At 39.0% G+C, this 25,060-nt stretch overlaps 1 protein-coding gene across 1 annotated transcript in view; it reads right to left on the bottom strand.

Annotated features, from left to right (window-relative positions):
- The window catches only part of IRAK4 (interleukin 1 receptor associated kinase 4), an 80,597-nt gene that overhangs the window by 46,785 nt on the left and 8,752 nt on the right, over nt 1-25,060 (bottom strand). The window contains exons 2-5 of the mRNA XM_053716735.1: nt 22,551-22,720; nt 8,946-9,091; nt 6,876-7,022; nt 3,290-3,450 (exon numbers count right to left, since the gene is read on the bottom strand). Coding sequence (XP_053572710.1) covers nt 3,290-3,450; nt 6,876-7,022; nt 8,946-9,091; nt 22,551-22,711 — 615 coding nt within the window. The 5' untranslated portion in view covers nt 22,712-22,720. The remainder of the gene's footprint in view (nt 1-3,289; nt 3,451-6,875; nt 7,023-8,945; nt 9,092-22,550; nt 22,721-25,060) is intronic.

Here is a 25,060-nt window from a genome sequence, read left to right as displayed (position 1 = left end):
GAATTTGATACCCCAAAAGAAGGGTAAAGAGGGTAAGTGAACTGTGAAGAAAGGAGGAGGGTGTATACTTAAAAAACACTATATGATTGACTATTATCAAGTATTTATTTGCTATTTCATCACAACAATCTCAGATAACGCAAACCTATAAGGAATTTTAACTTTAAAGGGGGAGTTGTTCATCTAATCCAATAAGAAGCCAATCTAACTGCACGGAACATTTTACAATTACCCCTTAAATGGTTGGGGATTATATGGACAGTTATCTTTGGGAATAATATCATCCACACATATGAATGAAGCTACAACCATTTTTTAGATTGTAATCTATCTTAATAGATTTTATGTTAGGCATTTACCCATACTAATAGATTTTATGTTAGGAATTTATCCACCGGTGGATTTATAGATTTGTTTATAACTATTATGTTATTTTATATGTTTTATATGTTTAATGTGTAATCAGTAAAATCTTTTAAAATTCATCCAGCCTGGTTTAAAGTGAGTTTCTATTTTTAGGCACATGCTAATTAGCTTATTATTAATCATTCTCAGTGTGAGAGTGTCTAGCTTTTTTAGCGCATTTGATTTCTTTATAAGTGAACACAATGTTGTCTATATGGAAAATGTGAACTAGTGCTGTCCAGCTGTAAAAAAAACCTGTCCAAATGCACTGAGATATAAGGTGGCCTTCAAAGGCTTAAATTAGCATATGAGCCTACCTAGGTTTAGCTTTCAACAAAGAATACCAAGTGAACAAAGCAAATTTGATGATAAAAGTACATTGGAAAGTTGTTTAAAATTGCATATCTAAAACATAAAAGATTTACTGTTCCCTTAATGAGACAGTAAAGTCAAAAAAATCTTTCATGATTTAAATAGGGCATGTAATTTTAAACAACTTTCCAATTTACATTTATTACCAATTTTGCTTTGTTCTCTTGGTATTCTTAGTTTAAAGTTAAATCTAGGAGGTTCATGTGCTAATTTCTTAGACCTTGAAGACTGCCTATAATCTGAAAGCATTTTGACAGTTTTTCACCACTAGAGGGCGTTAGTTCAAGTGTTTCATATAGATAACATTGAGCTCAGGCACGTGAAACGCCTAGGTGTCAGCATTGATTGGCTAAAAATGCAAGTCTGTCAAAAGAACTGAAATAAGGGGGCAGTTTGTAGAGGCTTAGATACAAGGTAATTACAGAGGTAAAAAGTATATTATTATAACTGTGTTGGTTATGCAAAATTGGGGAATGGGTAATAAAGGGATTATCTACTTTTTTAAACAACACAAATTCTGGTGTTTACTGTCCCTTTAATAAAAATAAACTTGTAACATTTCTAGTTTCTACTTTACAGCATTTTTTCATACCTGTCAAAGCAGCGAACAGCAGAACCCTATTTTATCAATGACCTGATGTTAGCCAATAGCGTGATAGCCATACAGAATAATGCCAACTGGGCCGCATGGCTATTGGCTAAGAGGTGGAAACGTCACCTCATTGAAAAAATAGCCACCAATCAGCAAGCGCTACCCAGGTGCTGAACCAAAAATGGTCTGGCTCCTAAGCTTACATTCTTGCTTTTTCAAATAAAGATACCAAGAGAACAATAACAATTGATAATAGGAGTAAATTAGAAAGTTGCTTAAAATTGCATGCTCTATCTGAATCTGAATCATGAAAATTTAATTTTGACTAGACTATCCCTTTAAAGTGATGATAAACTTTACAGGTTTTAAAATTAGGTCCGGAATCAAAGCAATATTCTACTTTGACTTTAATTGATCACTTCTAATAAAGATGCGCTCTAACTTACTTTTTAATCTAGCTGTGCCTTTCTTATACCCTGCGCTCTGGTCACCCACTTCAAAACTCTTAGAAGTGATCAATTAAAGCCCTGTAAAATATTGCTTCGATTCTGAACCTGATTTTAAAATATGTAAAGTTTACCCTCACTTTACTGACATTTTCAGTATAGGTAGGGGTACAACAGGAAAAAGAGCTAATTCAAATGACAAAACAAAGGTAAAGGGATAATTTGTAAACAATTTAATACATACAAACCGGCAAATGGATCACTGGGAACACATTAAGGGGTACAATTTTACATTACACTGCATCTTTAACCCCTTAAGAAACAGGAATTTTAGAGAAAAGCTTTCTCAAAGTACCAGATAATTTTTAGCATTTTTGCTATCACTCCATTTAAACAGAAATAGAGCCTTGCTTGATTTACCTATCAAAACTATATATTTTTTAGTAGACAATCCAAGGTATTGATCTAGACACCTTTTGGTATATTTCATGCCACCATTTTGCTGCCAAATGCAATCATATTAAATAGATGGATAATTTGTTTGCAAACTTTGGGTTTCTCACTGAAATTATTTACACACAATACAAATGATTGTACAAGCTTCTCTGAGGTTCCCTTTTTCAGAAACAGCAGACATGCATGACCTTGCCATTGCTTTTTGGCACTTAGAAGGGCTGCTAACTTTTAATCAGCTTGTAGGGTTAATTTTAGCTGTAGTGTAGAGATTACCCCTCCACCTGAAGCCTCCCACCCCCTTATCCCTCCCAAACAGCTCTCTTCCCTCCCTCACCCCCCACTGGTCACCACCATCTTAGGTAATGGCAGACAGTCTGTCAGTATGCAGTTAAATGGATATGAAACCAAAATGTTGTCTTTCATGATTCAGATAGAGCAGGCAATTTTAAGACACCTTTCTAATTTAATCCTAATTTCATTTTTTCTTCATTCTCTTGGCATCGTTATTTGGAGAAAAAAAACAGGAATATAAGATTAGGAGCCAGACGATTTTTGGTTCATCACCCTGGGTAGCACTTGCTATTTGTTGGCTACATTTAGACTCTGGCTCCTATGCTTACATTCCTGCTTTTCAAATATAGATATCAAAAGAACAAAGAAAAACTGAAAATAGGAGTAAATTAGAATCATGAAATAAAAAATGTGGATTTTATATATATATATATATATATATATATATATATATAAAAAAATTTTTTAATTTTTTTATTATTTCTGTAGTGTAGGGAGCCCTCTTCACCCACCCACCTCCCTGGTCCCCCCAAAGCAGCTCTCTAACCGTCCCACTACTTGCCACCATCTTTGTTACAGGCAGCTAGTCTGTAGCATAATGAACTCCGCCTACCTCTCCCTCCTCACTGGGCCTATCCACCTGCCTCCCTCCTTCCCCCTACCACTCCCACTCGACACCAATTATTGTTACAGAAAGTGACAAAGAAACTTAATTTTACTGACTTACAGCTGTCAGTTTTTTCACTGCCACGAGTTTGCTGTTTAGTTTTCCCAGGTAAACAACGCCAAATCCTCCCTCTCCCACTTTATTTCCTCCAGCAGACAGAGGTCGGTCATCAAAATTACTTGTAATTTTCACCAGCTCATGAAATGTATATGTGTCAAAACCTGTAATATAAAAAGAAAGTGAAAGTTACAGCCAAATTGGCAAGTATGACAATGTGTACATAGGAAAGAAACAACAAGAATGATAAACAGTATTATCCAATACTTAGGGTACCCAATGGTTTCAGCTACTTTCATGGCTGCAATTGATTAAATTATCAGACATAAACAGATCATACACTGCTACACTTCTTGTCACCCAAATACTTTATACATTGTCATTGGCCACTACAATTGTAATCACCCTTCCAATTTCTTTTACATAAAGAGAAACTAGTCTGTATCAAAGTATGTCCCAATCATGAGAGTCACTGTACCAAGTTTCTGTTAGAGCTATCCAAATTCTAAATCCAAACATCCAATGAAAGATATATCTAACAATTCCAGTACCTAATATGTCAGCTTCCAGTGAGAGTGGGCAGGGTAATATAGCTGTTTGGGAGGGATCAGGGAGGTGGGAAGTTTGAGGAGGGATTCCTACAGTTAAAAAATATATATATTAAAAAAAAGCCCTAAATCCTCATACTGTCAGACTGTCTACCAGTACCCAAAATGGTGGTGACCAGTGGGGGGTGAGAGAGGGATCAGGGGGGTGGGAGGTGTCAGTTACACTGTCTGTGTCACTTTCTGTAACAATGATTGGTGTCGATTGGGAGTGGTAGGGGGAAGGAGGGAGGCAGGTGCAATGGCTCAGCGAGGAGGGGGAGGGAGGGCGGGGTTCAATATGCTACAGAAAAAATATACTAGAGCAGAGAAGATGGAGGGATGAGGCCCCACATCTATGGAAAAGATGGGCTAGAGTGGGGACGGGGGCCTTACACTGTAGAAAAAGAACAGATCTTGGAGGGGGTTGACTACACTACAGAAAGTAAAATTAATAAATAGAAATTAAAATAAAAACATATATAGATTACAAAAAACATATAATTTTTTACTGCAGTAACAAAGATGGCAAGTAGTGGGGGAACTAGGGAGGTGGGTGGGTGAAGAGGGTTCCTTATACTACAGAAATTATATATATATATATATATATATATATATATATATATATATATATATATATATATATATATATATATCCCTTAACTGCATTCTGGCAGACTGTCAGTACCTAAGATGGAGGTGACCAGTGGAAGGGAGGGCAGGGGAGGGAAAAGAGCTGTTTGGGAGGGATCAGGGGTGGGAGACGTCAGGTGGGAGGGTAATCTCTACACAACAGATAAATTTAACCTTACAAGTTACCCGATTAACCCCTTCACTGCAGGGAACATTAGAAGTGTGGTGCTCAGCCAAAACGTAATTGCAAAACCATGCACGTCAGCTATTTCTGAACAAAGGGGATCCCAGTGAAGTTTTTACAACCCTTTGTGTTATGACTGCACAAGCTCTATGTAAACAATTTCAGTGAGAAATCTAAAGTTTGGGAAAAAGTTAATCATTTTTTAAATTTGATCGCATTTGACGGCAAAACAGTGGCATGAAATATATGAATACGGGCTTAGATCAATACCTTGTCTTCTAAAAATATATAGTTTTGATAGGTAAAAAAAAAAACTATTTTATGTTTAAATTTAGAGAATTGAAGGGGTTAAAGGGATATAAAACCCAACAATGTATTTTGTGATTCAGACAGAGCAAAATCATTTAAAAAAAAATAAAAAATCAATTTACCTCTATTATCAAATTTGTTTTGTTCCCATTATATTCTGTGTTAAAGAGATACCTAGGTAGGCATCTGGAGCACTACATGGTAGGAAACAGTACTGCCATCTAGTGCTCTTGAAAATGGATAACATTCTAGCAAAACTGCTGCCATATAGTGCTCCAGAAATGGGCTGGCTCCTAAGCTTATGTCCCTGCTTTCCAACAAAAGATACCAAGAGTACGAGGAAAATTTGATAATAGAAGTAAATGAGAAAGTTATTTAAAATTGCAAGCTCAAAAAAAAAAAAGGAAAAAGAAAATTGCAAGCTCTATCTGAATCATGAAAGAAAAAATTTGGCCCGTAATTGCGCAGGTCTCGCCACTAGTGGCAAGACAGTGCTATTCCAACCTCCCTCCCTCTATGCAATAACTTTTTTCTGTCACGTTACTTATCTAGAACAAGAAGCACTAAGTGATATTAATAGTATATTGCGGTATTAAACAATTTTCCCTTGCTTTTTCTTTACTGTTTCAGTAATGATTAAAGTATCATTAAATACAATCGAAATGCATAATAAAGAGACAACACAATAGATTTTAAATGAGCAGTCGATTTGTTTCTGACAAATTTCAAAATGTACTTTAATTTGCTGGGACGACAGCCATCAGCCAATCACAGATTCCTATATTTATATATTGTGATCACTTGCACATGTTCAGTAGTAGTTGGTGCCTCAGAAAGTATGCATATAAACAGACTGAGCACAATTTAAAGGGATATGAAACCCCACATTTTTCTTTAATCATTCAGATAGGGCATGCAATTTCAATCAACTTTCTAATTTACTTCTATTATAAAATGTTACTTGTTCTCTTGGTATCTTTTGTTGAAGAGCAGGGCTGAAAGTTTAGGAGTGTGCATGTGTCTAGAGCCCTATAGGTCAGGTGTTTTGCAAGAATGTTATATATTTGCAAGAGCACTAGATGGCAGCACTATTTCCATGCAGTGCCCCAGACACCAACCTAGGTCTCTCTTCAATAAAGAATACCATGGGTAGAAAACAAATTTCATAATAGAAGTAAACTGATTTTTTTTTTTAAATTGTATGCTCTGTCTGAATCACAAACAACAATTTTTGGGTTTCATATTCCTTTAAAGGGACAGTCTACTCCAGAATTGTTATTGCTTAAAAAGATAGATAATCCCTTTATTACCCATTCCCCAGTTTTGCATAACCAACACTGTTATATTAATATATGTTTTACCTCTGTGATTACCTTGTATCTAAGCCTTTGCAAACTGCCCCCTTATCTCAGTGCTTTTGACAAACTTGCATTTAAGCCAATCAATGCTGACTCATAAATAACTCCACAGGAGTGCGCACAATGTTATCTATATGACACACATGATTTAGCGCTGTTTAGCTGTGAAAAACTGTCAAAATGCAGAGATAAGAGGCGACCTTCAAGGGCTTAGAAATTAGCATATGAGCCTACCTTGGTTTAGATTTCAACAAAGAATACCAAGAGAACAAAGCAAATTTGATGATAAAAGTAAATTGGAAAGTTGTTTAAAATTGCATGCCCTATCTGAATCATGAAAGTTTAATTTTTACTAGACTGTTGTTTTGGCTATACCAGCTATTATATTTGCAGTATACTGAAGAAAATCTAGGTTACAGCATTTGCTTTTTGGGGTCCGTAGGAAGCATGGAACAAGCACAATGTCCCTATAATAATTACACACATAATCTATGGGGACTTTGCACATATATCTAACATACCTGTGGCATTGTCTTTTTTAACTTGATTTGTATCTTCAGACGATAGATGGATTTGCTCCAGTTTCATATTTGTTGAGGTCTCTGGAAATGCAATTCTGTCGATAGGCATTGTTGGATGTGAATGAGTGGATGGTGTCATAAATTCACCTATTAAACAGCAAAATATACACAAACACAAGCAAATTAACAAGAAATAGCAAATTTCTCAAACTGTATGCTCATTGGTTTGATAAAACATTATATTAAGGTGTCTAAATAAAATGTTTAAAACTATACAAAACACATGACTATATATGGGTTATTTTAAAAACATTTACAATTGGACAATAATAACTAGATATAGAGCATTTTAATGAAGTGATATCAAAACATTTTACTTTCAAAAAGGAATCCATACCACAGAGAGTCTGGATAAGAAAGACCCTTGTGCATAACGTGCACTCTACTGACTGTAGGCACAGGAATAAGGGAACAGGGAACAGTATGTGAAGCATTTAATTCCCCAAGGGCCTGGGGCTTGACAAATTCATCAACAATTAAGAGCCAAATGGTAAATTGAAGAGCCAGATACACATTTTAAAACAAACATAGGATATGATTCTAGCATGGCTCCTTTGCTCCTGTGATTTATCAAGCCATACAAACATCTGTGTGTCTGTTCTGCCTAACTCTGTTCAATGATGCAATTTGCTGAGCAAGTATACAGTTGGTCTAAAAACAGTTGTGCAGAATTTAGTGTAAATTTGTGTTATCATCCAGAGATTAACCAGATGACTAGACTACACCCGATATTCTGAAAGTTAAGATCAAACCTATATTAATAACACTTCTTTACTAATTGCCTTAGAGGTCAAATTTTGGACTAAAGTCTATACATTTGCAATTTGACCTTCCTATTTGTATCTTGCAAAGATTTACGGTATTTTTGGGCACATAATTGTATATTAAAGGGACATTAAACACTCATGCACCACCCTCTAATTATGGGTGCTGCCATTTTGAAACGTAGGTTACACTGCAGGTATCTAAAAGAGAGGTCCTGCACATGTGCAAACTGGAATGATGTGAAAGGTAGATTTCAACATGGCGGCATGCATGACTAACATTTGGTGGTGCTTTACAAATAAACTAAAATAAATTATTTGAAAATATGATTTTAATAGACTGCAGCTATCAGTTACAGTATCCAAAAACCTTCACCTGACTTGAATAGAATTAAATGCCTGCAAACATAAACTAGAATTCAGTAACTTACTTAAAGTGACGGTAAACTTTCCCCTATGTATAAACAGACTGGGAATATTAGTGATATTTTAGATGGAATTTAGTTAATCAGCTGTAATGAAGATAGGCTTTAACCCTTTCATGACAGGGTCATAATGTCTACATCCGAACAACTTTCCGATATAGACAAATTGAAATCCCGCGATCGTGCACGCGATCGCGAGATTTTAATTATGGGATCGGGTCAGGGGGGCGTCCCTATGAAGCTAGGCACACTCTCCAGACCGCGATCACATCCAGCAAGCGCCATTGGCTTCAGGACAGCCAAACGGCTCTGACGTTGTATTTCATCCTAACGGTGCTAAAGCCCAGTGCCGTTTGGACGAAATACAATGCCATAACGGCGGTAAAAGGTCAACTTACTTTTTAATGTAGCGGTACAATTCAAATACCCTGTGCTCTGGCTGTCCACTTTAAAACAATTTTTTTTTGGTGAGCTATCGGTTTGAATTGTTCTACAATCAGCACTCTAGCCATATTTTAGCCATTTTAGCCATTTTTGTAGCTAGAGCACTGATTGGAGAACAGTTCAAACTGCTACATTAAAAAGTAAGTAAAAGCCTATCTTCATTACAACTGATGAATTAAACTCCATCTAAAATATTGCTAATATTCTGGATCTGTTTATACAAAAGGGAAAGTTTGCCATCACTTTAACAGTGAAACCATATTAGGCTATTGAATTACAATGCTGTTCTGATATTTTATATACTTTAATGTAGATTGTAGTCCCTTGTTAACATGTTAAGAGACCAATTGTAAAAAATCCTACAGCTAAACGATTACCAGGAAGCAGAACTGATGCAGCAGCTAAGTATTGATGCTTTACAAGTAAGTCCACAAGATCTTGAACAGTAGAGTTTGTGGTTCCCCAGTCACAAATCAGCTCACACGTCGGACTCTTTCCCATCTGAATGGACCCTTCAAACCTCCTTTAAAAAAAAAATCAATTAATTCCACAGCTGTAACCATGTACATCCAACAGCAAACAATTCAATCCAGCACACAACGGTCCCTGCACGCTACTCCAGAGGCCCACTTAAGCCTCTAAGTCCAATAAGGAAATCCACAGTGAGTATCCACAGCTGTAACCATGCCAGTTTACCAGTTGAAAACCTGGAGAAAAAAAAGAGTCTAGTCCACTAAGTTTTTAAAACAGGGTAAAGCTCTTTCTTTCATGTAATTAGCAAGAGTCCATGAGCTAGTGACGTATGGGATATACATTCCTACCAGGAGGGGCAAAGTTTCCCAAACCTCAAAATGCCTATAAATACACCCCTCACCACACCCACAATTCAGTTTTACAAACTTTGCCTCTCATAGAGGTGGTGAAGTAAGTTTGTGCTAGATTCTACGTTGATATGCGCTTCGCAGCAGGCTGGAGCCCGGTTTTCCTCTCAGAGTGCAGTGAATGTCAGAGGGATGTGAAGAGAGTATTGCCTATTTGAAGTCAATGGTCTCCTTCTACGGGATCTATTTCATAGGTTCTCTGTTATCGGTCTTAGAGATTCATCTCTTACCTCCCTTTTCAGATCGACGATATACTCTTATATACCATTACCTCTACTGATTCTCGTTTCAGTACTGGTTTGGCTGTCTACTATATGTAGATGAGTGTCTTAGGGTAAGTAAGTCTTATTTTTTATGACACTCTAAGCTATGGTTGGGCACTTTATATGTAAAGTTCTAAATATATGTGTTTAAACTTATATTTGCCTTGATTCAGGATAATCAGTATTCCTTATTTCAGACAGTCAGTTTCATTATTTGGGATAATGCATATGAAATATTTTTTTCTTACCTTAAAGAATTTTTTCAATTGACTTTTTTTCCCTGTGGGCTGTTAGGCTCGCGGGGGCTGAAAATGCTTCAATTTATTGCGTCATTCTTGGCGCAGACTTTTTTGACGCAAAAATTTTGTCATTTCCGGCGCCCTAATTGACGCCGGAAGTTTGCGTATGGTTGCGTCATATTTGACGTTCAGACTTTTTTTGCGCCAAAATTGTGGGCGTCGTTTTTTTCGGCATCACAGGATGTGGCGTCATACTTGGCGCTAAAAAATATAGGCGTTGTACTTGGCACCAATAATGTGGGCGTCATTCTTGGCGCCAAAAATTGTGGGCGTCATTCTTGTCTCCACCTTTTTTTCACATTATTTCAGTCTCATTTTTCATTGCTTCTGGTTGCTAGAGGCTTGTTCATTTGGCATTTTTTCCCATTCCTGAAACTGTCATTTAAGGAATTTGATAATTTTGCTTTATATGTTGTTTTTTCTATTACATATTGCAAGATGTCTCAACATGACCCTGGATCAGAATCTACTTCTGGAAAGACGCTGCCTGATGCTGGTTCTACCAAAGTTAAGTGCATCTGTTGTAAACTTTTGGTAACTGTTCCTCCAGCTGTTGTTTGTGATAACTGTCATGATAAACTTTCTAATGCAGATTGTATTTCCATTAGTAATAATCCATTACCTGTTGTTGTTCCTTCAACTTCTAATGTTCAGGATGTCCCTGTTAATGTTAAAGAATTTGTTTCTAAATCTATTAGGAAGGCTCTGTCTGTTATTCCTCCTTCCAGTAAGCGTAAAGGTCTTTTAAAACTTCTCATATTTCAGATGAATTTTTAAGTGACCGTCATCATTCTGACTTATCTGTTTCTGATGAGGATCTATCTGGTTCAGAAGATTCTGCCTCAGATATTGACACTGATAAATCTTCATATTTATTTAAGATGGAGTTTATTCGTTCTTTACTTAAAGAAGTGTTAATTGCATTAGATATGGAGGAGTCTAGTCCTCTTGATACTAAATCTACTAAGCGTTTAAATTCGGTTTTCAAACCTCATGTAGTTATTCCTGAAGTTTTTCCAGTTCCTGATGCTATTTCAGAAGTAATTTCTAGGGAATGGAATAGTCTGGGTACTTCATTTACTCCTTCTCAAAGGTTTAGGAAATTGTACCCTGTGCCATCTGATAGATTAGAGTTTTGGGATAAAATCCCTAAAGTTGATGGGGCTATTTCTACTCTTGCTAAGCGTACTACTATTCCTACGGCGGATAGTACTTCCTTTAAGGATCCTTTAGACAGGAAGATTGAATCCTTTCTAAGGAGAGCTTATTTATGTTCAGGTAATCTTCTTAGACCTGCTATTTCTTTGGCGGATGTTGCTGCAGCTTCAACTTTCTGGTTGGAGGCTTTAGCGCAACAAGTGTCAGACCATAATGCTTATAGCATTGTTAAACTTCTTCAACATGCTAATAACTTTATTTGTGATGCCATTTTTGATATCATTATAATTGATGTCAGGTATATGTCTTTAGCTATCTTAGCTAGAAGAGCTTTATGGCTTAAATCTTGGAATGCAGATATGACCTCTAAGTCAACTTTGCTTTCTCTTTCTTTCCAAGGTAATAAATTAATTGGTTCACAGTTGGATTCTATTATTTCAACTGTTACTGGGGGGAAAGGAACCTTTTTGCCTCAGGACAAAAAATCTAAAGGTAAATACAGGGCTGCTAATCATTTTCGTTCCTTTCGTCAGAATAAAGAACAGAAGCCTGACCCTTCCCCTAAAGGAACGGTTTCCGTTTGGAAACCTTCTCCAGTCTGGAATAAATCCAAGCCTTTCAGAAAGTCAAAACCAGCTCCTAAATCCGCATGAAGGTGCGGCCCTCATTCCAGCACAGCTGGTAGGGGGCAGGTTACGATTTTTCAAATATATTTGGATCAATTCGATTCACAGTCTTTGGATTCAGAACATTGTTTCTCAAGGATACAGAATAGGTTTCAAGATAAGACCTCCTGTGAAAAGATTTTTTCTCTCTGGCATTCCAGTAAACCCAGTGAAGGCTCAGGCATTTCTGAAATGTGTTTCAGATCTAGAGTTGGCTGGGGTAATTGTACCAGTTCCAGTTCTGGAACGGGGTCTGGGGTTTTATTCAAATCTATTCATTGTACCAAAGAAGGTGAATTCCTTCAGACCAGTTCTGGATCTAAAAATATTGAATCGTTATGTAAGAATACCAACATTCAAAATGGTGACTATAAGGACTATTCTGCCTTTTGTTCAGCAAGGGCATTATATGTCTACAATAGATTTACAGGATGCATATCTTCATATTCCGATTCATCCAGATCACTATCAGTTTCTGAGATTCTCTTTTCTAGACAAGCATTACCAGTTTGTTGCCCTTCCGTTTGGCCTAGACACAGCTCCAAGGATCTTTTCAAAGGTTCTCGGTGCCCTTCTCTCTGTAATCAGAGAACAGGGTATTGCGGTATTTCCTTATTTGGACGATATCTTGGTACTTGCTCAGTCTTTACATTCTGCAGAATCTCATACGAATCAACTTGTGTTGTTTCTTCAAAAACATGGTTGGAGGATCAATTTACCAAAGAGTTCTTTGATTCCTCAGACAAAGGTAACCTTTTTGGGCTTTCAAATAGATTCAGTGTCCATGACTTTGTCTCTAACAGAAAAGAGACGTCTGAAGTTGGTTTCAGCTTGTCAAACCCTTCAGTCTCAATCATTCCCTTCGGTAGCTTTTTGCATGGAAATTCTAGGTCTCATGACTGCTGCATCGGACGCGATCCCCTTTGCTCGTTTTCACATGAGACCTCTTCAGCTTTGTATGCTGAACCAGTGGTGCAGGGATTATACAAGGATATCACAAATAATATCCTTAAATCCCAATGTTCGGTCTTCTCTGACTTGGTGGTTGGACCACCATCGTTTAATTCAAGGGGCCTCTTTTGTTCGCCCAACCTGGACTGTGATCTCAACAGATGCGAGTCTTTCAGGTTGGGGAGCTGTATGGGTATCTCTGACAGCGCAGGGGGTTTGGGAATCTCAGGAGGCGAGATTACCAATCAACATTTTGGAACTCCGTGCGATTTTCAGAGCTCTTCAGTTCTGGCCTCTTCTGAAGAGAGAGTCGTTTATTTGTTTTCAGACGGACAATGTCACAACCGTGGCATATGTCAATCATCAAGGTGGGACTCACAGTCCTCAAGCTATGAAAGAAGTATCTCGGATACTTGTATGGGCGGAATCCAGCTCCTGTCTAATTTCTGCGGTTCACATCCCAGGTGTAGACAATTGGGAAGCGGATTATCTCAGTCGCCAGACGTTACATCCGGGCGAATGGTCTCTTCACCCAGAGGTATTTCTTCAGATTGTTCAAATCTGGGGACTTCCAGAAATAGATCTGATGGCCTCTCATCTAAACAAGAAACTTCCCAGGTATCTGTCCAGATCCAGGGATCCTCAGGCGGAAGTAGTGGACGCGTTGTTGCTTCCTTGGAATTATCATCCTGCCTATATCTTTCCGCCTCTAGTTCTTCTTCCAAGAGTAATTTCCAATATTCTGAAGGAGTGCTTGTTTGTTCTGCTGGTGGCTCCAGCATGGCCTCACAGGTTTTGGTATGCGGGTCTTGTCCGGATGGCCACTTGCCAACCGTGGACTCTTCCGTTAAGACCAGACCTTCTATCGCAAGGTCCTTTTTTCCATCAAGATCTCAAATCCTTAAATTTGAAGGTATGGAGATTGAACGCTTGATACTCAGTCAAAGAGGTTTCTCTGACTCTGTGATTAATACTATGTTACAGGCTCGTAAATCTGTATCTAGGAAGATTTATTATCGAGTCTGGAAGATTTACATTTCTTGGTGTCTTTCTCATCATTTTTCTTGGCATTCTTTTAGAATTCCTAGAATTTTACAGTTTCTTCAGGATGGTTTGGATAAAGGTTTGTCTGCAAGTTCCTTGAAAGGACAAGTCTCTGCTCTTTCTGTTCTTTTTCACAGAAAGATTGCTAGTCTTCCTGATATTCATTGTTTTGTACAAGCTTTGGTTCGTATAAAACCTGTTAAGTCAATTTCTCCTCCTTGGAGTTTGAATTTGATTCTGGGGGCTCTTCAAGCTCCTCCGTTTGAACCTATGCATTCTCTGGATATTAAATTACTTTCTTGGAAAGTTTTGTTCCTTTTGGCCATCTCTTCTGCTAGTAGAGTTTCTGAGTTATCTGCTCTTTCTTGTGAATCTCCTTTTCTGATTTTTCATCAGGATAAGGCGGTGTTGCGGACTTCATTTCAATTTTTACCTAAGGTTGTGAATTCTAACAACATTAGTAGAGAAATTGCTGTCCCTTCATTGTGCCCTAATCCTAAGAATTCAAAGGAGAGATCTTTACATTCTTTGGATGTAGTAAGAGCTTTGAAATATTATGTTGAAGCTACTAAAGATTTTAGAAAAACTTCTAGTCTATTTGTTATCTTTTCTGGTTTCAGGAAAGGTCAGAAAGCTTCTGCCTTTTCTTTGGCGTCTTGGTTCAGTCTTTGATTCATCATGCTTATGTGGAGTCGGGGAAGTCCCCGCCTCAAAGGATTACGGCTCATTCTACTATGTCAGTTTCTACTTCCTGGGCTTTTAGGAATGAAGCTTCTGTTGCTCAGATTTGCAAAGCAGCAACTTGGTCTTCTTTGCATACTTTTACTAAATTCTACCATTTTGATGTTTTCTCTTCTTCTGAAGCAGTTTTTGGTAGAAAAGTACTTCAGGCAGCTGTTTCAGTTTGATTCTTCTGCTTATCATTTCTGTTTTTTTCATTATTTGGATTAAAACTTTTGATTTGGGTTGTGGATTATTTTTTCAGCGGAATTGGCTGTCTTTATTTTATCCCTCCCTCTCTAGTGACTCTTGCGTGGAAGTTCCACATCTTGGGTATCTGCTATACCATACGTCACTAGCTCATGGACTCTTGCTAATTACATGAAAGAAAACATAATTTATGTAAGAACTTACCTGATAAATTCATTTCTTTCATATTAGCAAGAGTCCATGAGACCCACCCTTTTTGTGGTGGTTATGATTTTTTTGTATAAAGCACAATTATTCCAATTCCTTATTTTTGATGCTTTCGCTCCTTTCTTATCACCCCACTTCTTGGCTATTCGTTAAACTGAATTGTGGGTGTGGTGAGGGGTGTATTTATAGGCATTTTGAGGTTTGGGAAACTTTGCCCCTCCTGGTAGGAATGTATATCCCATACATCACTAACTCATGGACTCTTGCTAATATGAAAGAAATGAATTTATCAGGTAAGTTCTTACATAAATTATGTTTTTTCTCACTCTTCTGCTGATGGCTTTTGTCCTCTACTCATCTGATATTTAAATATTAGGTAAAAGTTTGAAGGGACATTAAACCCACATTTTTTCTTTCATGATTCAGATAGAGAATACCATTTTAAACAACTTTCTAATTTACTTCTATTATCTAATTTGTTTCATTCTCTTGATATTCTTTCCTGAAAAGCATATCTAGATAGGCTCAGTAGCTTCTGATTGGTGGCTGCACATAGATGCCTCGTGTGATTGGCTCACCCATGTGCATTGTTATTTCTTTAACAAAGGATATCTAAAGAATGAAGCAAATTAGATAATAGATGTAAATTGGAATGTTGTTTAAAAAGGAAATTTATGCTTACCTGATAAATTTATTTCTTTTACGATATGACGAGTCCACAGATTTCATCCTTACTTATGGGATATCGCCTCCTGGTCAGCAGGAGGAGGCAAAGAGCTCCCCAGATGAGCTGCATAAGTAGCTCCTCCCTTCCCCCCAACCCAGTCATTCGACCGAAGTTAGGAAGAGAAAGGAAAAGCTAAGGAGCAGAGGTGACTGAAGTTTAACAAAAGCAAAAAACCTGTAGTAAAAAAAACAATAGGGTGGGCCGTGGACTCGTCATATCGTAAAATAAATAAATTTATCTATCAGGTAAGCATAGATTTCCTTTTCTTTTACAAGATATGACGAGTCCACGGATTTCATCCTTACTTATGGGATACAATACCAAAGCTATAGGACACGGATGAAAGGGAGGGACAAGACAGGAACCTAAACGGAAGGCACCACTGATTGAAGAACCTTTCTCCCAAAAAAAAGCTTCAGACGAGGCAAAAGTATCAAATTTGTAAAATTTGGAAAAAGTGTGAAGAGACGACCAAGTTGCAGCTTTGCAAATCTGTTCAACAGAAGCATCGTTTTCAAATGCCCATGAGGAAGCCACAGCCCTAGTGGAATGAGCTGTAATTCGCTCAGGAGGAAGCTGTCCAGCAGTCTCGTATGCAAAACGGATAATACTCTTCAGCCAAAAAGAAAGAGAGGTAGCCAAAGCTTTCTGACCCCTATGTTTCCCAGAAAAGACAACAAACAATGAAGATAATTGACGAAATTCCTTAGTCGCCTGCAAGTAGAACTTCAGGGCACGGACTACGTCCAAATTATGTAACAAACGCTCCTTCTTAGAAGAAGGATTAGGACACAATGAAGGAACAACAATTTCACGATTAATATTCTTGTTAGAAACAACCTTAGGAAGAAAACCAGGTTTGGTACGCAACACTACCTTATCGGAATGAAAAATAAGATAAGGAGAATCACATTGTAAGGCTGAAAGCTCAGAAACTCTGTGAGCAGAAGAAATAGCAACCAAAAATAAAACTTTCCAAGATAATAACTTAATATCTATGGAATGCATAGGTTCAAATGGAACCCCTTGAAGAACTTTAAGAACTAAATTCAAACTCTAAGGAGGAGCAACCGGTCTAAACACAGGCCTGATCCTAGCCAGAGCCTGGCAAAAGGATTGAACATCTGGAATATCTGCCAGACGTTTGTGTAGCAAAATAGATAAAGCAGAAATCTGTCCCTTTAAGGAACTTGCTGACAATCCCTTCTCCAATCCTTCTTGGAGAAAAGACAAAATCCTAGGAATCCTAATCTTACTCCATGAGTAACCCTTGGATTCGCACCAATAAAGATATGTACGCCATATCTTATGGTAAATCTTTCTAGTAACAGGCTTACGTGCCTGAATCAAGGTATCAATAACCGAATCAGAGAACCCTCGCTTAGATAAAATTAAGCGTTCAATCTCCAAGCAGTCAGCTGTAGAGAAACTAGATTCGGATGATGGAAGGATCCCTGAATGAGAAGGTCCTGCCTCAATGGAAGCTTCCACGGTGGCAGAGATGACATGTCCACCAGATCGGCATACCAAGTCCTGCGAGGCCACGCAGGAGCGATGAGAATCACTGAAGCCCTCTCCTGTTTAATTCGAGCAATCACCCGGGGAAGGAGAGCAAATGGTGGAAACACATAAGCTAGGTTAAACAACCAAGGCACTGCCAAGGCATCTATCAGTTCGGCCTGAGGATCCCTGGACCTGGATCCGTATCTCGGGAGCTTGGCATTCTGATGAGATGCCATAAGATCCAGTTCCGGCCTGCCCCATCTGAGAATCAGGGTGGCAAAGACCTCCAGATGGAGTTCCCATTCCCCCGGATGAAACGTCTGTCTGCTCAAAAAATCCGCTTCCCAGTTGTCCACTCCTGGGATGTAGATTGCTGACAGATAACAAGAGTGAGCCTCCGCCCACCGAATTATTTCGGATACTTCTGCCATCGCTAAGGAACTCCTTGTTCCTCCCTGATGATTGATGTAAGCCACAGTCGTGATGTTGTCCGACTGAAAATGGATGAATTTGGCCGAAGCCAACTGAGGCCAAGCCTGAAGCGCACTGAATATTGCCCTCAACTCCAGAATATTTATTGGAAGTAGAGACTCCGACCGAGTCCACACACCCTGAGCCTTCAGGGAATTCCAGACTGCACCCCATCCTAGTAGACTGGCATCCGTTGTCACTATCACCCATGAGGGTCTGCGGAAGCACGTCCCCTGGGACAGATGAGCCTGCGACAACCACCAAAGAATAGAGTCTCTTGTCTCCTGATACAGATCTATCTGAGGAGACAAATTTGCATAATCTCCATTCCACTGTCTGAGCATGCTCAGTTGTAGAGGTCTGAGATGAAAACGAGCAAACGGAACAATGTCCATTGCCGCCACCATTAATCCAATTTCCTCCATGCACAGAGCCACTGATGGCCGAGGATTGGACTGAAGGGATCGGCATGTATTCAGAATCTTTAACTTTCTGACTTCCGTCAAGAAGATTTTCATGGACATAGAGTCTATTAGAGTTCCTAGGAAAGGAACCCTTGTCTGTGGAATTAGTGAACTCTTTTCTAGATTCACCTTCCATCCTTGAGTCCTTAGAAAGGATAGAACCATGTCGGTATGAGACTTTGTCAGCTGATAAGACGACGCCTGGATCAGAATATCATCCAGATAAGGCGCCACTGCAATGCCCCGTGGTCTGAGAACCGCCAGCAGAGACCCTAGGACCTTCGTGAAGATACTGGGTGCCGTGGCCAGCCCGAAAGGAAGGGCCACGAACTGAAAATGTTTGTCCAGAAAGGCAAACCTCAGGAACTGGTGATGATCTCTGTGGATAGGAATATGAAGATATGCATCCTTCAAGTCCATGGTAGTCATAAATTGACCCTCCTGGATCAATGGAAGAATTGTCCGAATAGTTTTCCATCTTGAAGGATGGAACACTGAGAAACTTGTTCAGACTCTTGAGATCTAAAATGGGACAGAACGTTCCCTCTTTTTTGGGAACCACAAAGAGATTTGAGTAAAACCCCTGCCCCTGTTCCTGTATTGGAACGAGACAAATCACTCCCATAGTGGAGAGGTCTTTTACACAACGTAAGAACGCCTCTCTTTTTATCTGGTCTACAGACAATCGTGAAAGAAGAAACCTTCCCCTTGGGAATGAATTTTTGAACTCCAACTGATACCCTTGAGACACGATTTCTAGTGTCCAGAGATCCTGAACGTCTATTATCCAAGACTGGACAAAGAGAGAAAGTCTGCCCCCTACTAGATCCAGTCCCGGATCGGGGGCCGCCCCTTCATGCTGTCTTGGGAGCAGCAGTGGGCTTCTTGGGTTGTTTACCCTTGTTCCAAGCCTGGTTGGGTCTCCAGGTGAGCTTGGCTTGAGGATAATTCCCTTCCTGCTTAGCGGAAGAGGAAGTGGGGACTCCTTTGAAATTACGAAAGGAGCGAAAATTACTTTGTCGTCCCCTTTGCTTAGATGTCTTATCTTGAGGGAGGAGGTGACCCTTACCTCCCGTAATGTCAGAAATGATTTCTTTCAAGTCAGGCCCGAATAGGGTCTTTCCCTTGAAAGGAATAGCCAAAAGTTTGGATTTAGAGGACACATCTGCAGACCAAGATTTCCACCATAAGGCTCTGCGCGCTAAAATGGAAAATCCAGCATTTTTAGCCGCCAAATTTTGCGATCTGAAAGGCGGCATCCGTGACAAAAGAATTAGCCAGCTTAAGGGCCTTAATTATATCCATTATCTCCTCTAAAGAAGTCTCAGTCTTAAGAGACTCTTCTAAGGCTTCAAACCAAAAGGCAGCCGCAGTTGTGACTGGTACAATGCAGGCCGTCGGTTGTAATAAGAACCCTTGATGAACAAATAGCTTCTTTAGAAGACCCTCCAACTTCTTATCCATAGGGTCTTTGAAAGCACAACTGTCCTCAATAGGGATAGTCGTACGCTTAGCCAGGGTAGAAATAGCTCACTCCACCTTAGGGATCGTTTGCCAAAGTCCCGAACGGTGTCAGCTATAGGGTACATCTTCTTAAAAATAGGCAACGCACTTCCCGAGTCAGACAGTTCCCCCTCAGAAAGGGTCTCCCTACCCCCCAATTCAGATCCCTGGGAGGGTACATCGGAGATAGCCATCAAAGCATAAGAAGTTGCAGGGACCACATGGGTTTCTGCCCTGCTGCGTTTGCCTTGCAACACTGGCAGCTTAGACAAAACATCTGTGAGAGTGGATGACATAACTGCAGCCATATCCTGCAAAGTGAAAGAAGCAGACGCCGTTGAAGAACATGGCGTCGTTTGCGCGGGCGTTAAAGGCTGTGACGCTTGGGGAGAAAGTTGCGGCATACCCTGAATCTTATCAGTCTGAGAACAGTCATTGGATATATCTTTATTAAAGAAAATCTGCTCCTTATATTCTAAAGCCCTCTCAATACATGGGGGGCACAGAGTAACAGGGGGTTCCACAATAGCTTCCAAACACATAGGACATGTACTGTGTTCAATGTCCTCCATAATAACAGATGCAAAGGCAAGCGTGGTCAAGTCACTGATAAACAGTCAGAACGATCAGTGCAACAAAAATAGTGTACTGTGCCTTTAAATACGTAAACGTTTTCACATTAATCCCAAAAATGATTTAAATAAATAAACAGAAGTTAGATGCGGTCCAATGTATACCCCGCACTCCCCACGTGGGCCCTGCTTATCAAAACACACCGGTCCCGGAAACTCACAGTCACCCCTCCGCAGCTCCGCTGCGGCTCCTACCTGCCTCCGTGACCACCGCTACCCTCCGACCAGCGTGCCTAGGACCGCTTGTAGATTATCGTGACAAGCGGACCTAGGGGCTGCACGAGTACACTGCTCCAAGTACTTGTTCACCGGGACTCAACTGAGACGTAACTGCGCGGGCTAAGCGCGCGAGATCAAGTCCCGCCCTTCGTGGGCGGAAACAAGCACATAACCCGGGAATAATAAAGGCATTCTAATGCCATGTACCGGAATCAGCCACAGTTCTTTTCAACAATCTATCTCCCCAGCGTCAGCCAAACATTATATAAATAAATAGAGTTATGCCCGTTATTGTACTCTCACATCTGAGCACTATAATAAACCTCCCAGCGCTTCTGGCTAATGTGAAATGATGCCGGACTGTCTGGAAAAAATTAACAGTGTGTGGGTTGTTATCTGTTTACTTTAGCTAATGACATCCAACATACTTGCACAGGGAGACCCCTATCAGAGCCCATAACCCCAAACTGCAATAGTACAGTCAGTTCTGAGTATATGCCTCCAAGCCCCAGAAATAAAGAGACTGCACTTACCTCCATGCTGAGGAACAGCATGAAAATATTCACAGTGTCAAGAGGTCCACTCTTCCTCCTGAGGTCCTGTGAAGAAAGAAGGGTCTTAGGAGAAATTCACTAAGTCCATATCCAGGCAGCACCAATATGGGAGGCGTAGTGAGACTAAAACCTCACAAGTTCCCATAACGTAAATGGTTCTTCCAGAAGCTGCCCGGTAGTAAAATAGCACACTTTGGCACCATTTAAAAATAAAAAACTCTTGATTGAAGAATCTAAACTAACACCTCACTTTACCTCACTCCTATCACTAACACAGGCAAAGAGAATGACTGGGTTGGGGGGGAAGGGAGGAGCTACTTATGCAGCTCTGCTGTGGAGCTCTTTGCCTCCTCCTGCTGACCAGGAGGCGATATCCCATAAGTAAGGATGAAATCCGTGGACTCGTCATATCTTGTAAAAGAAATGGTATTTTCTACCTGAATCATGGAAGAAAATGTTTGGGTTTAATGCCCCTTTAAGGGAAAAGGTTAAAGGAACATAGTGCATTTGAGACTTTTTTTTTTATTGCACAGATCCTTACATGAGTTTAAGCTTTGTAAAGGAGCTACAAACATATTGTCAATGTCAGCTCAGTAGCCTTAGTGCATTGCTGCTCCTGAGCAGATCAAAGCTGGTAAGCCAATCAGGAGACACACACACATACGTAACCACCAAATCACTGATCATGTCCTGTTCAGGACCAACTTGGCAGATTACATTTAACTATGAGTTGTCCTCTCTGTGGTGGTTAAACACATAGTTACACAAATGCAAATTATCATATCCTCTAAAGAAACTACAAGGACATGGAAATTATTACAAAGAAATAGAAGCATCCTAGTTATAGGTGTTATAAATTACATATTACGTAGTCTAACAAGTCATGGATATTACAATTTTATTATTTTTTATCCCCACATTCCCTTCAGCTGTACTACAAATGGAGTAAAAAGCCTTCCCCACACCCTACACACATGCATTTATGTTCACAATTAGCAGATAATTGCAATACTGAACTTCATCTCAATGGTTTACACATAAATAAATCATGAGGAATATCAAATGTAAGTTGATTTAACACATTTCACTGTCCCTATAATGAAATAAAAGAGTAACTACCTAATAAAATAGTAATAAGGATAAATCTAAAGAGTATTAGTGGAGCTGCACAATAACATACTTGATTCTTGTTTTCCAGTGTTCTGGGTTCAAGTACTCTTCAAGCCTCTTATTATTATTAACCTATTTAAGTAATGATCTCCTAAAGGTCATATTTACCAACCCTAAAACTCCAGAAACCTGTACAGGTCATGTAGCACACTAGAACTCAATTGCGTAGACAAGGTTCTCAGTTCAATTACTTTCTCCTCTATTTTAGCTAATATTTTATTTTTTCCAATATCACTCACTGCCTTCTCCCAGACAATCCCAATTTAATCTCACCTCAATTACTGGACACTGGTCTCTGTAGCGTTATGGGTATTTCTACAAAAGTAAACATTTTTTTTTACCGTATATGAAACTGTGTATATCTGGGTTCACCAGAAGGTTTCATTATGTCCACAGCAATCATTTTCCATGCCTCCTGATGATCAAGAAAATCAGCCAGCTGCCTAACCTTCCCAAAACTAAGGTTACGCAAATAGGTAGATGGTGTTATTGCCTTCTTCATTCCAAAATCCTAAAAACAAATAACATCATAGGTTAATTATGTCAATTGATGACATCATGTAAGAGCAAAAACTGTTAGTGCTTAAAGGGACAGTCTACCCCAGAATGTTTATTGTTTAAAAAGATAGATAATCCCTTTATTACCCATTCCACAGTTATATTAATACACTTTTTACCTCTGTGATTATCTTGTATCTAAGCCTCTTTAGACTGTCCCCTTATTTCAGTTCTTTTGACAGATTTGCATTTTAGCCAATCAGTGCTGACTCCTATGTAACTTCAAGGGCGTGAGCACAATTTATCTATGTGGCACACATGAACTAACGTCCTCTAGCTGTGGAAAACTGTCAAAATGCATTCGGATAACAGGCAGCCGTCAAGGGCATAGAAATTAGCATATACGCCTACCTAGGTTTAGCTTTCAACTAAGAATACCAAGAGAACAAAAAAAATTGATGATAAAAGTAAATTGGAAAGATGTTTGAAATTGCATGCCCTATCTGAATCATGAAAGTTTATTTTTGACTTGACTGTCCCTTTAAAACAGGGATTTCCAATTTGTTCAAAATCAAGGAGCCAGACCATAAATTTAGGAGCCAGCAGCTTTTAGCTGTCATTATATATATATATATATATGTTTGTGTGCGTGTGTTGTTTGCGAGGCACACCTGCTACGTTGCAGAGCAGGGCTACATATATGCTCACACACTCCCGGCCACTTGAACCCCCTATCTGTCCACCATGTTACTAACAGCTCCATCCATTTTCGCACGTGAAATTGAATGTCATTACTCCTGCTCGCTTTCCCCACATCATTGGTAAAGAGGCTTCACAGGAGGATTAGAGGTAGGGCTTGGCCAAAGTTGCATTATATTTCACAACTGCGAGTGCTAGAAAGGATTCAGCCTCACCAGGCTACATTTTAGGGTCAGCTGGTAGGGGCTGATGGGGGGCACCAATAGGTGTCTTGGGGCCTAATTGTAAGTCTCTACTGGCTTCTTGGTGCTTGGGGTTTTGAGTTCTGGCTTAAAGTGAATTAAAAGATCAGTATTATGCTATGGCTTCCATACACACAGGGCAACAGCTGCTATAATGCAACATTAAAAAAGAGATTTTGTTTTTTTAAATATGAGATTGGAAATGTATGCATGTGCATGGTGCCCATGCACATGCATACATTTCTCAGAGCTAACATAGGTGCTGAATGGTAAGTATGATCTGTGCACATAGCTTACTTACCAATCAGTGCCCATGTATTGTGCTTTGGGTGTGTGCATGCATATACCTTTTAAGTCCTAAAGGATCAATAATAAAAAAGCTCTAATGTGCTAGAGCATTTTCACACCCACAAATAGACTAAACACATAGTTAAAATCAGCTCTGGACCAGCAATGCACTACTGGCTCGGAGGTGAGCATAAACATATGCCCTTAGCTATAATTATGGGCCTTACTAAGAACTGTAGGATGTGTAGGTTTTTCAAACAAGGAACCAATAGCTTTACATCACATACTATGGGGACAAACTACCCAATACATAGTCATATAACTTGTAATTCCACTTTCATAATATACATATTGACATATCAACTTTGTGGGGTACAATACGTGGGTAGAACCTGCAGAAAGATCAGAGACATTCTCGCAATATGGAGAATAATTATAAACATCACAGTGTATCTCGACATTGCAATTTGAAACATAATGGAGATACTAATATCTTTCATATTACCCCTATTGAACAGATTCCTACTTCTTATCTATACAATAGATTTAAGACTTAGACAAAGGGAAACCTTTTGGATTTTTCGACTTAACACCATATTTCCCAAAGGTTTAAATATGAACAGGGACCTAGATGCTTTTCACTAATCAGATACTTTTATTACCTTTATCATCTTCTTTTTATTATTATTATCGAACTAATAAGTTTATTACACTAAGAATTATTAGACACCAACACCACACTCACCAGGGGATTTTTCTACTAACGATTTTTTATCACATTCATGTTTAAAGAGTATTATAATTATATTCTTATGGCATGGTATATAGCTACACTTTAGAATGTAGCACAATATTATTTTTAGCTTTCATTTTATACTATCAAGCTCTCTGGCTAAGAGATACCTCTGTATCATATATAACAATGAAATATCCCAAATAAATTTGAATGTACCAAGTAGTACATGGATCAATTTATGATATTTTCGCCATATGAAGCTAACTAAATTTACAAATGAAAACAATCATATATTTATATTCACTATAGCACAGGTAGTTTACCAGTATGAATTTACTGGCCACGACATAGGTCACTTTACATTTAGACTAGCACATTTTTGTTTGCT

This window comes from Bombina bombina, chromosome 6, assembly GCF_027579735.1.
Source record: "Bombina bombina isolate aBomBom1 chromosome 6, aBomBom1.pri, whole genome shotgun sequence".
Lineage (NCBI taxonomy): Eukaryota > Metazoa > Chordata > Amphibia > Anura > Bombinatoridae > Bombina > Bombina bombina.
The sequence above is the reverse complement of the archived record's forward strand: the minus strand, read 5'-3'. Positions and strand labels throughout refer to the sequence as shown.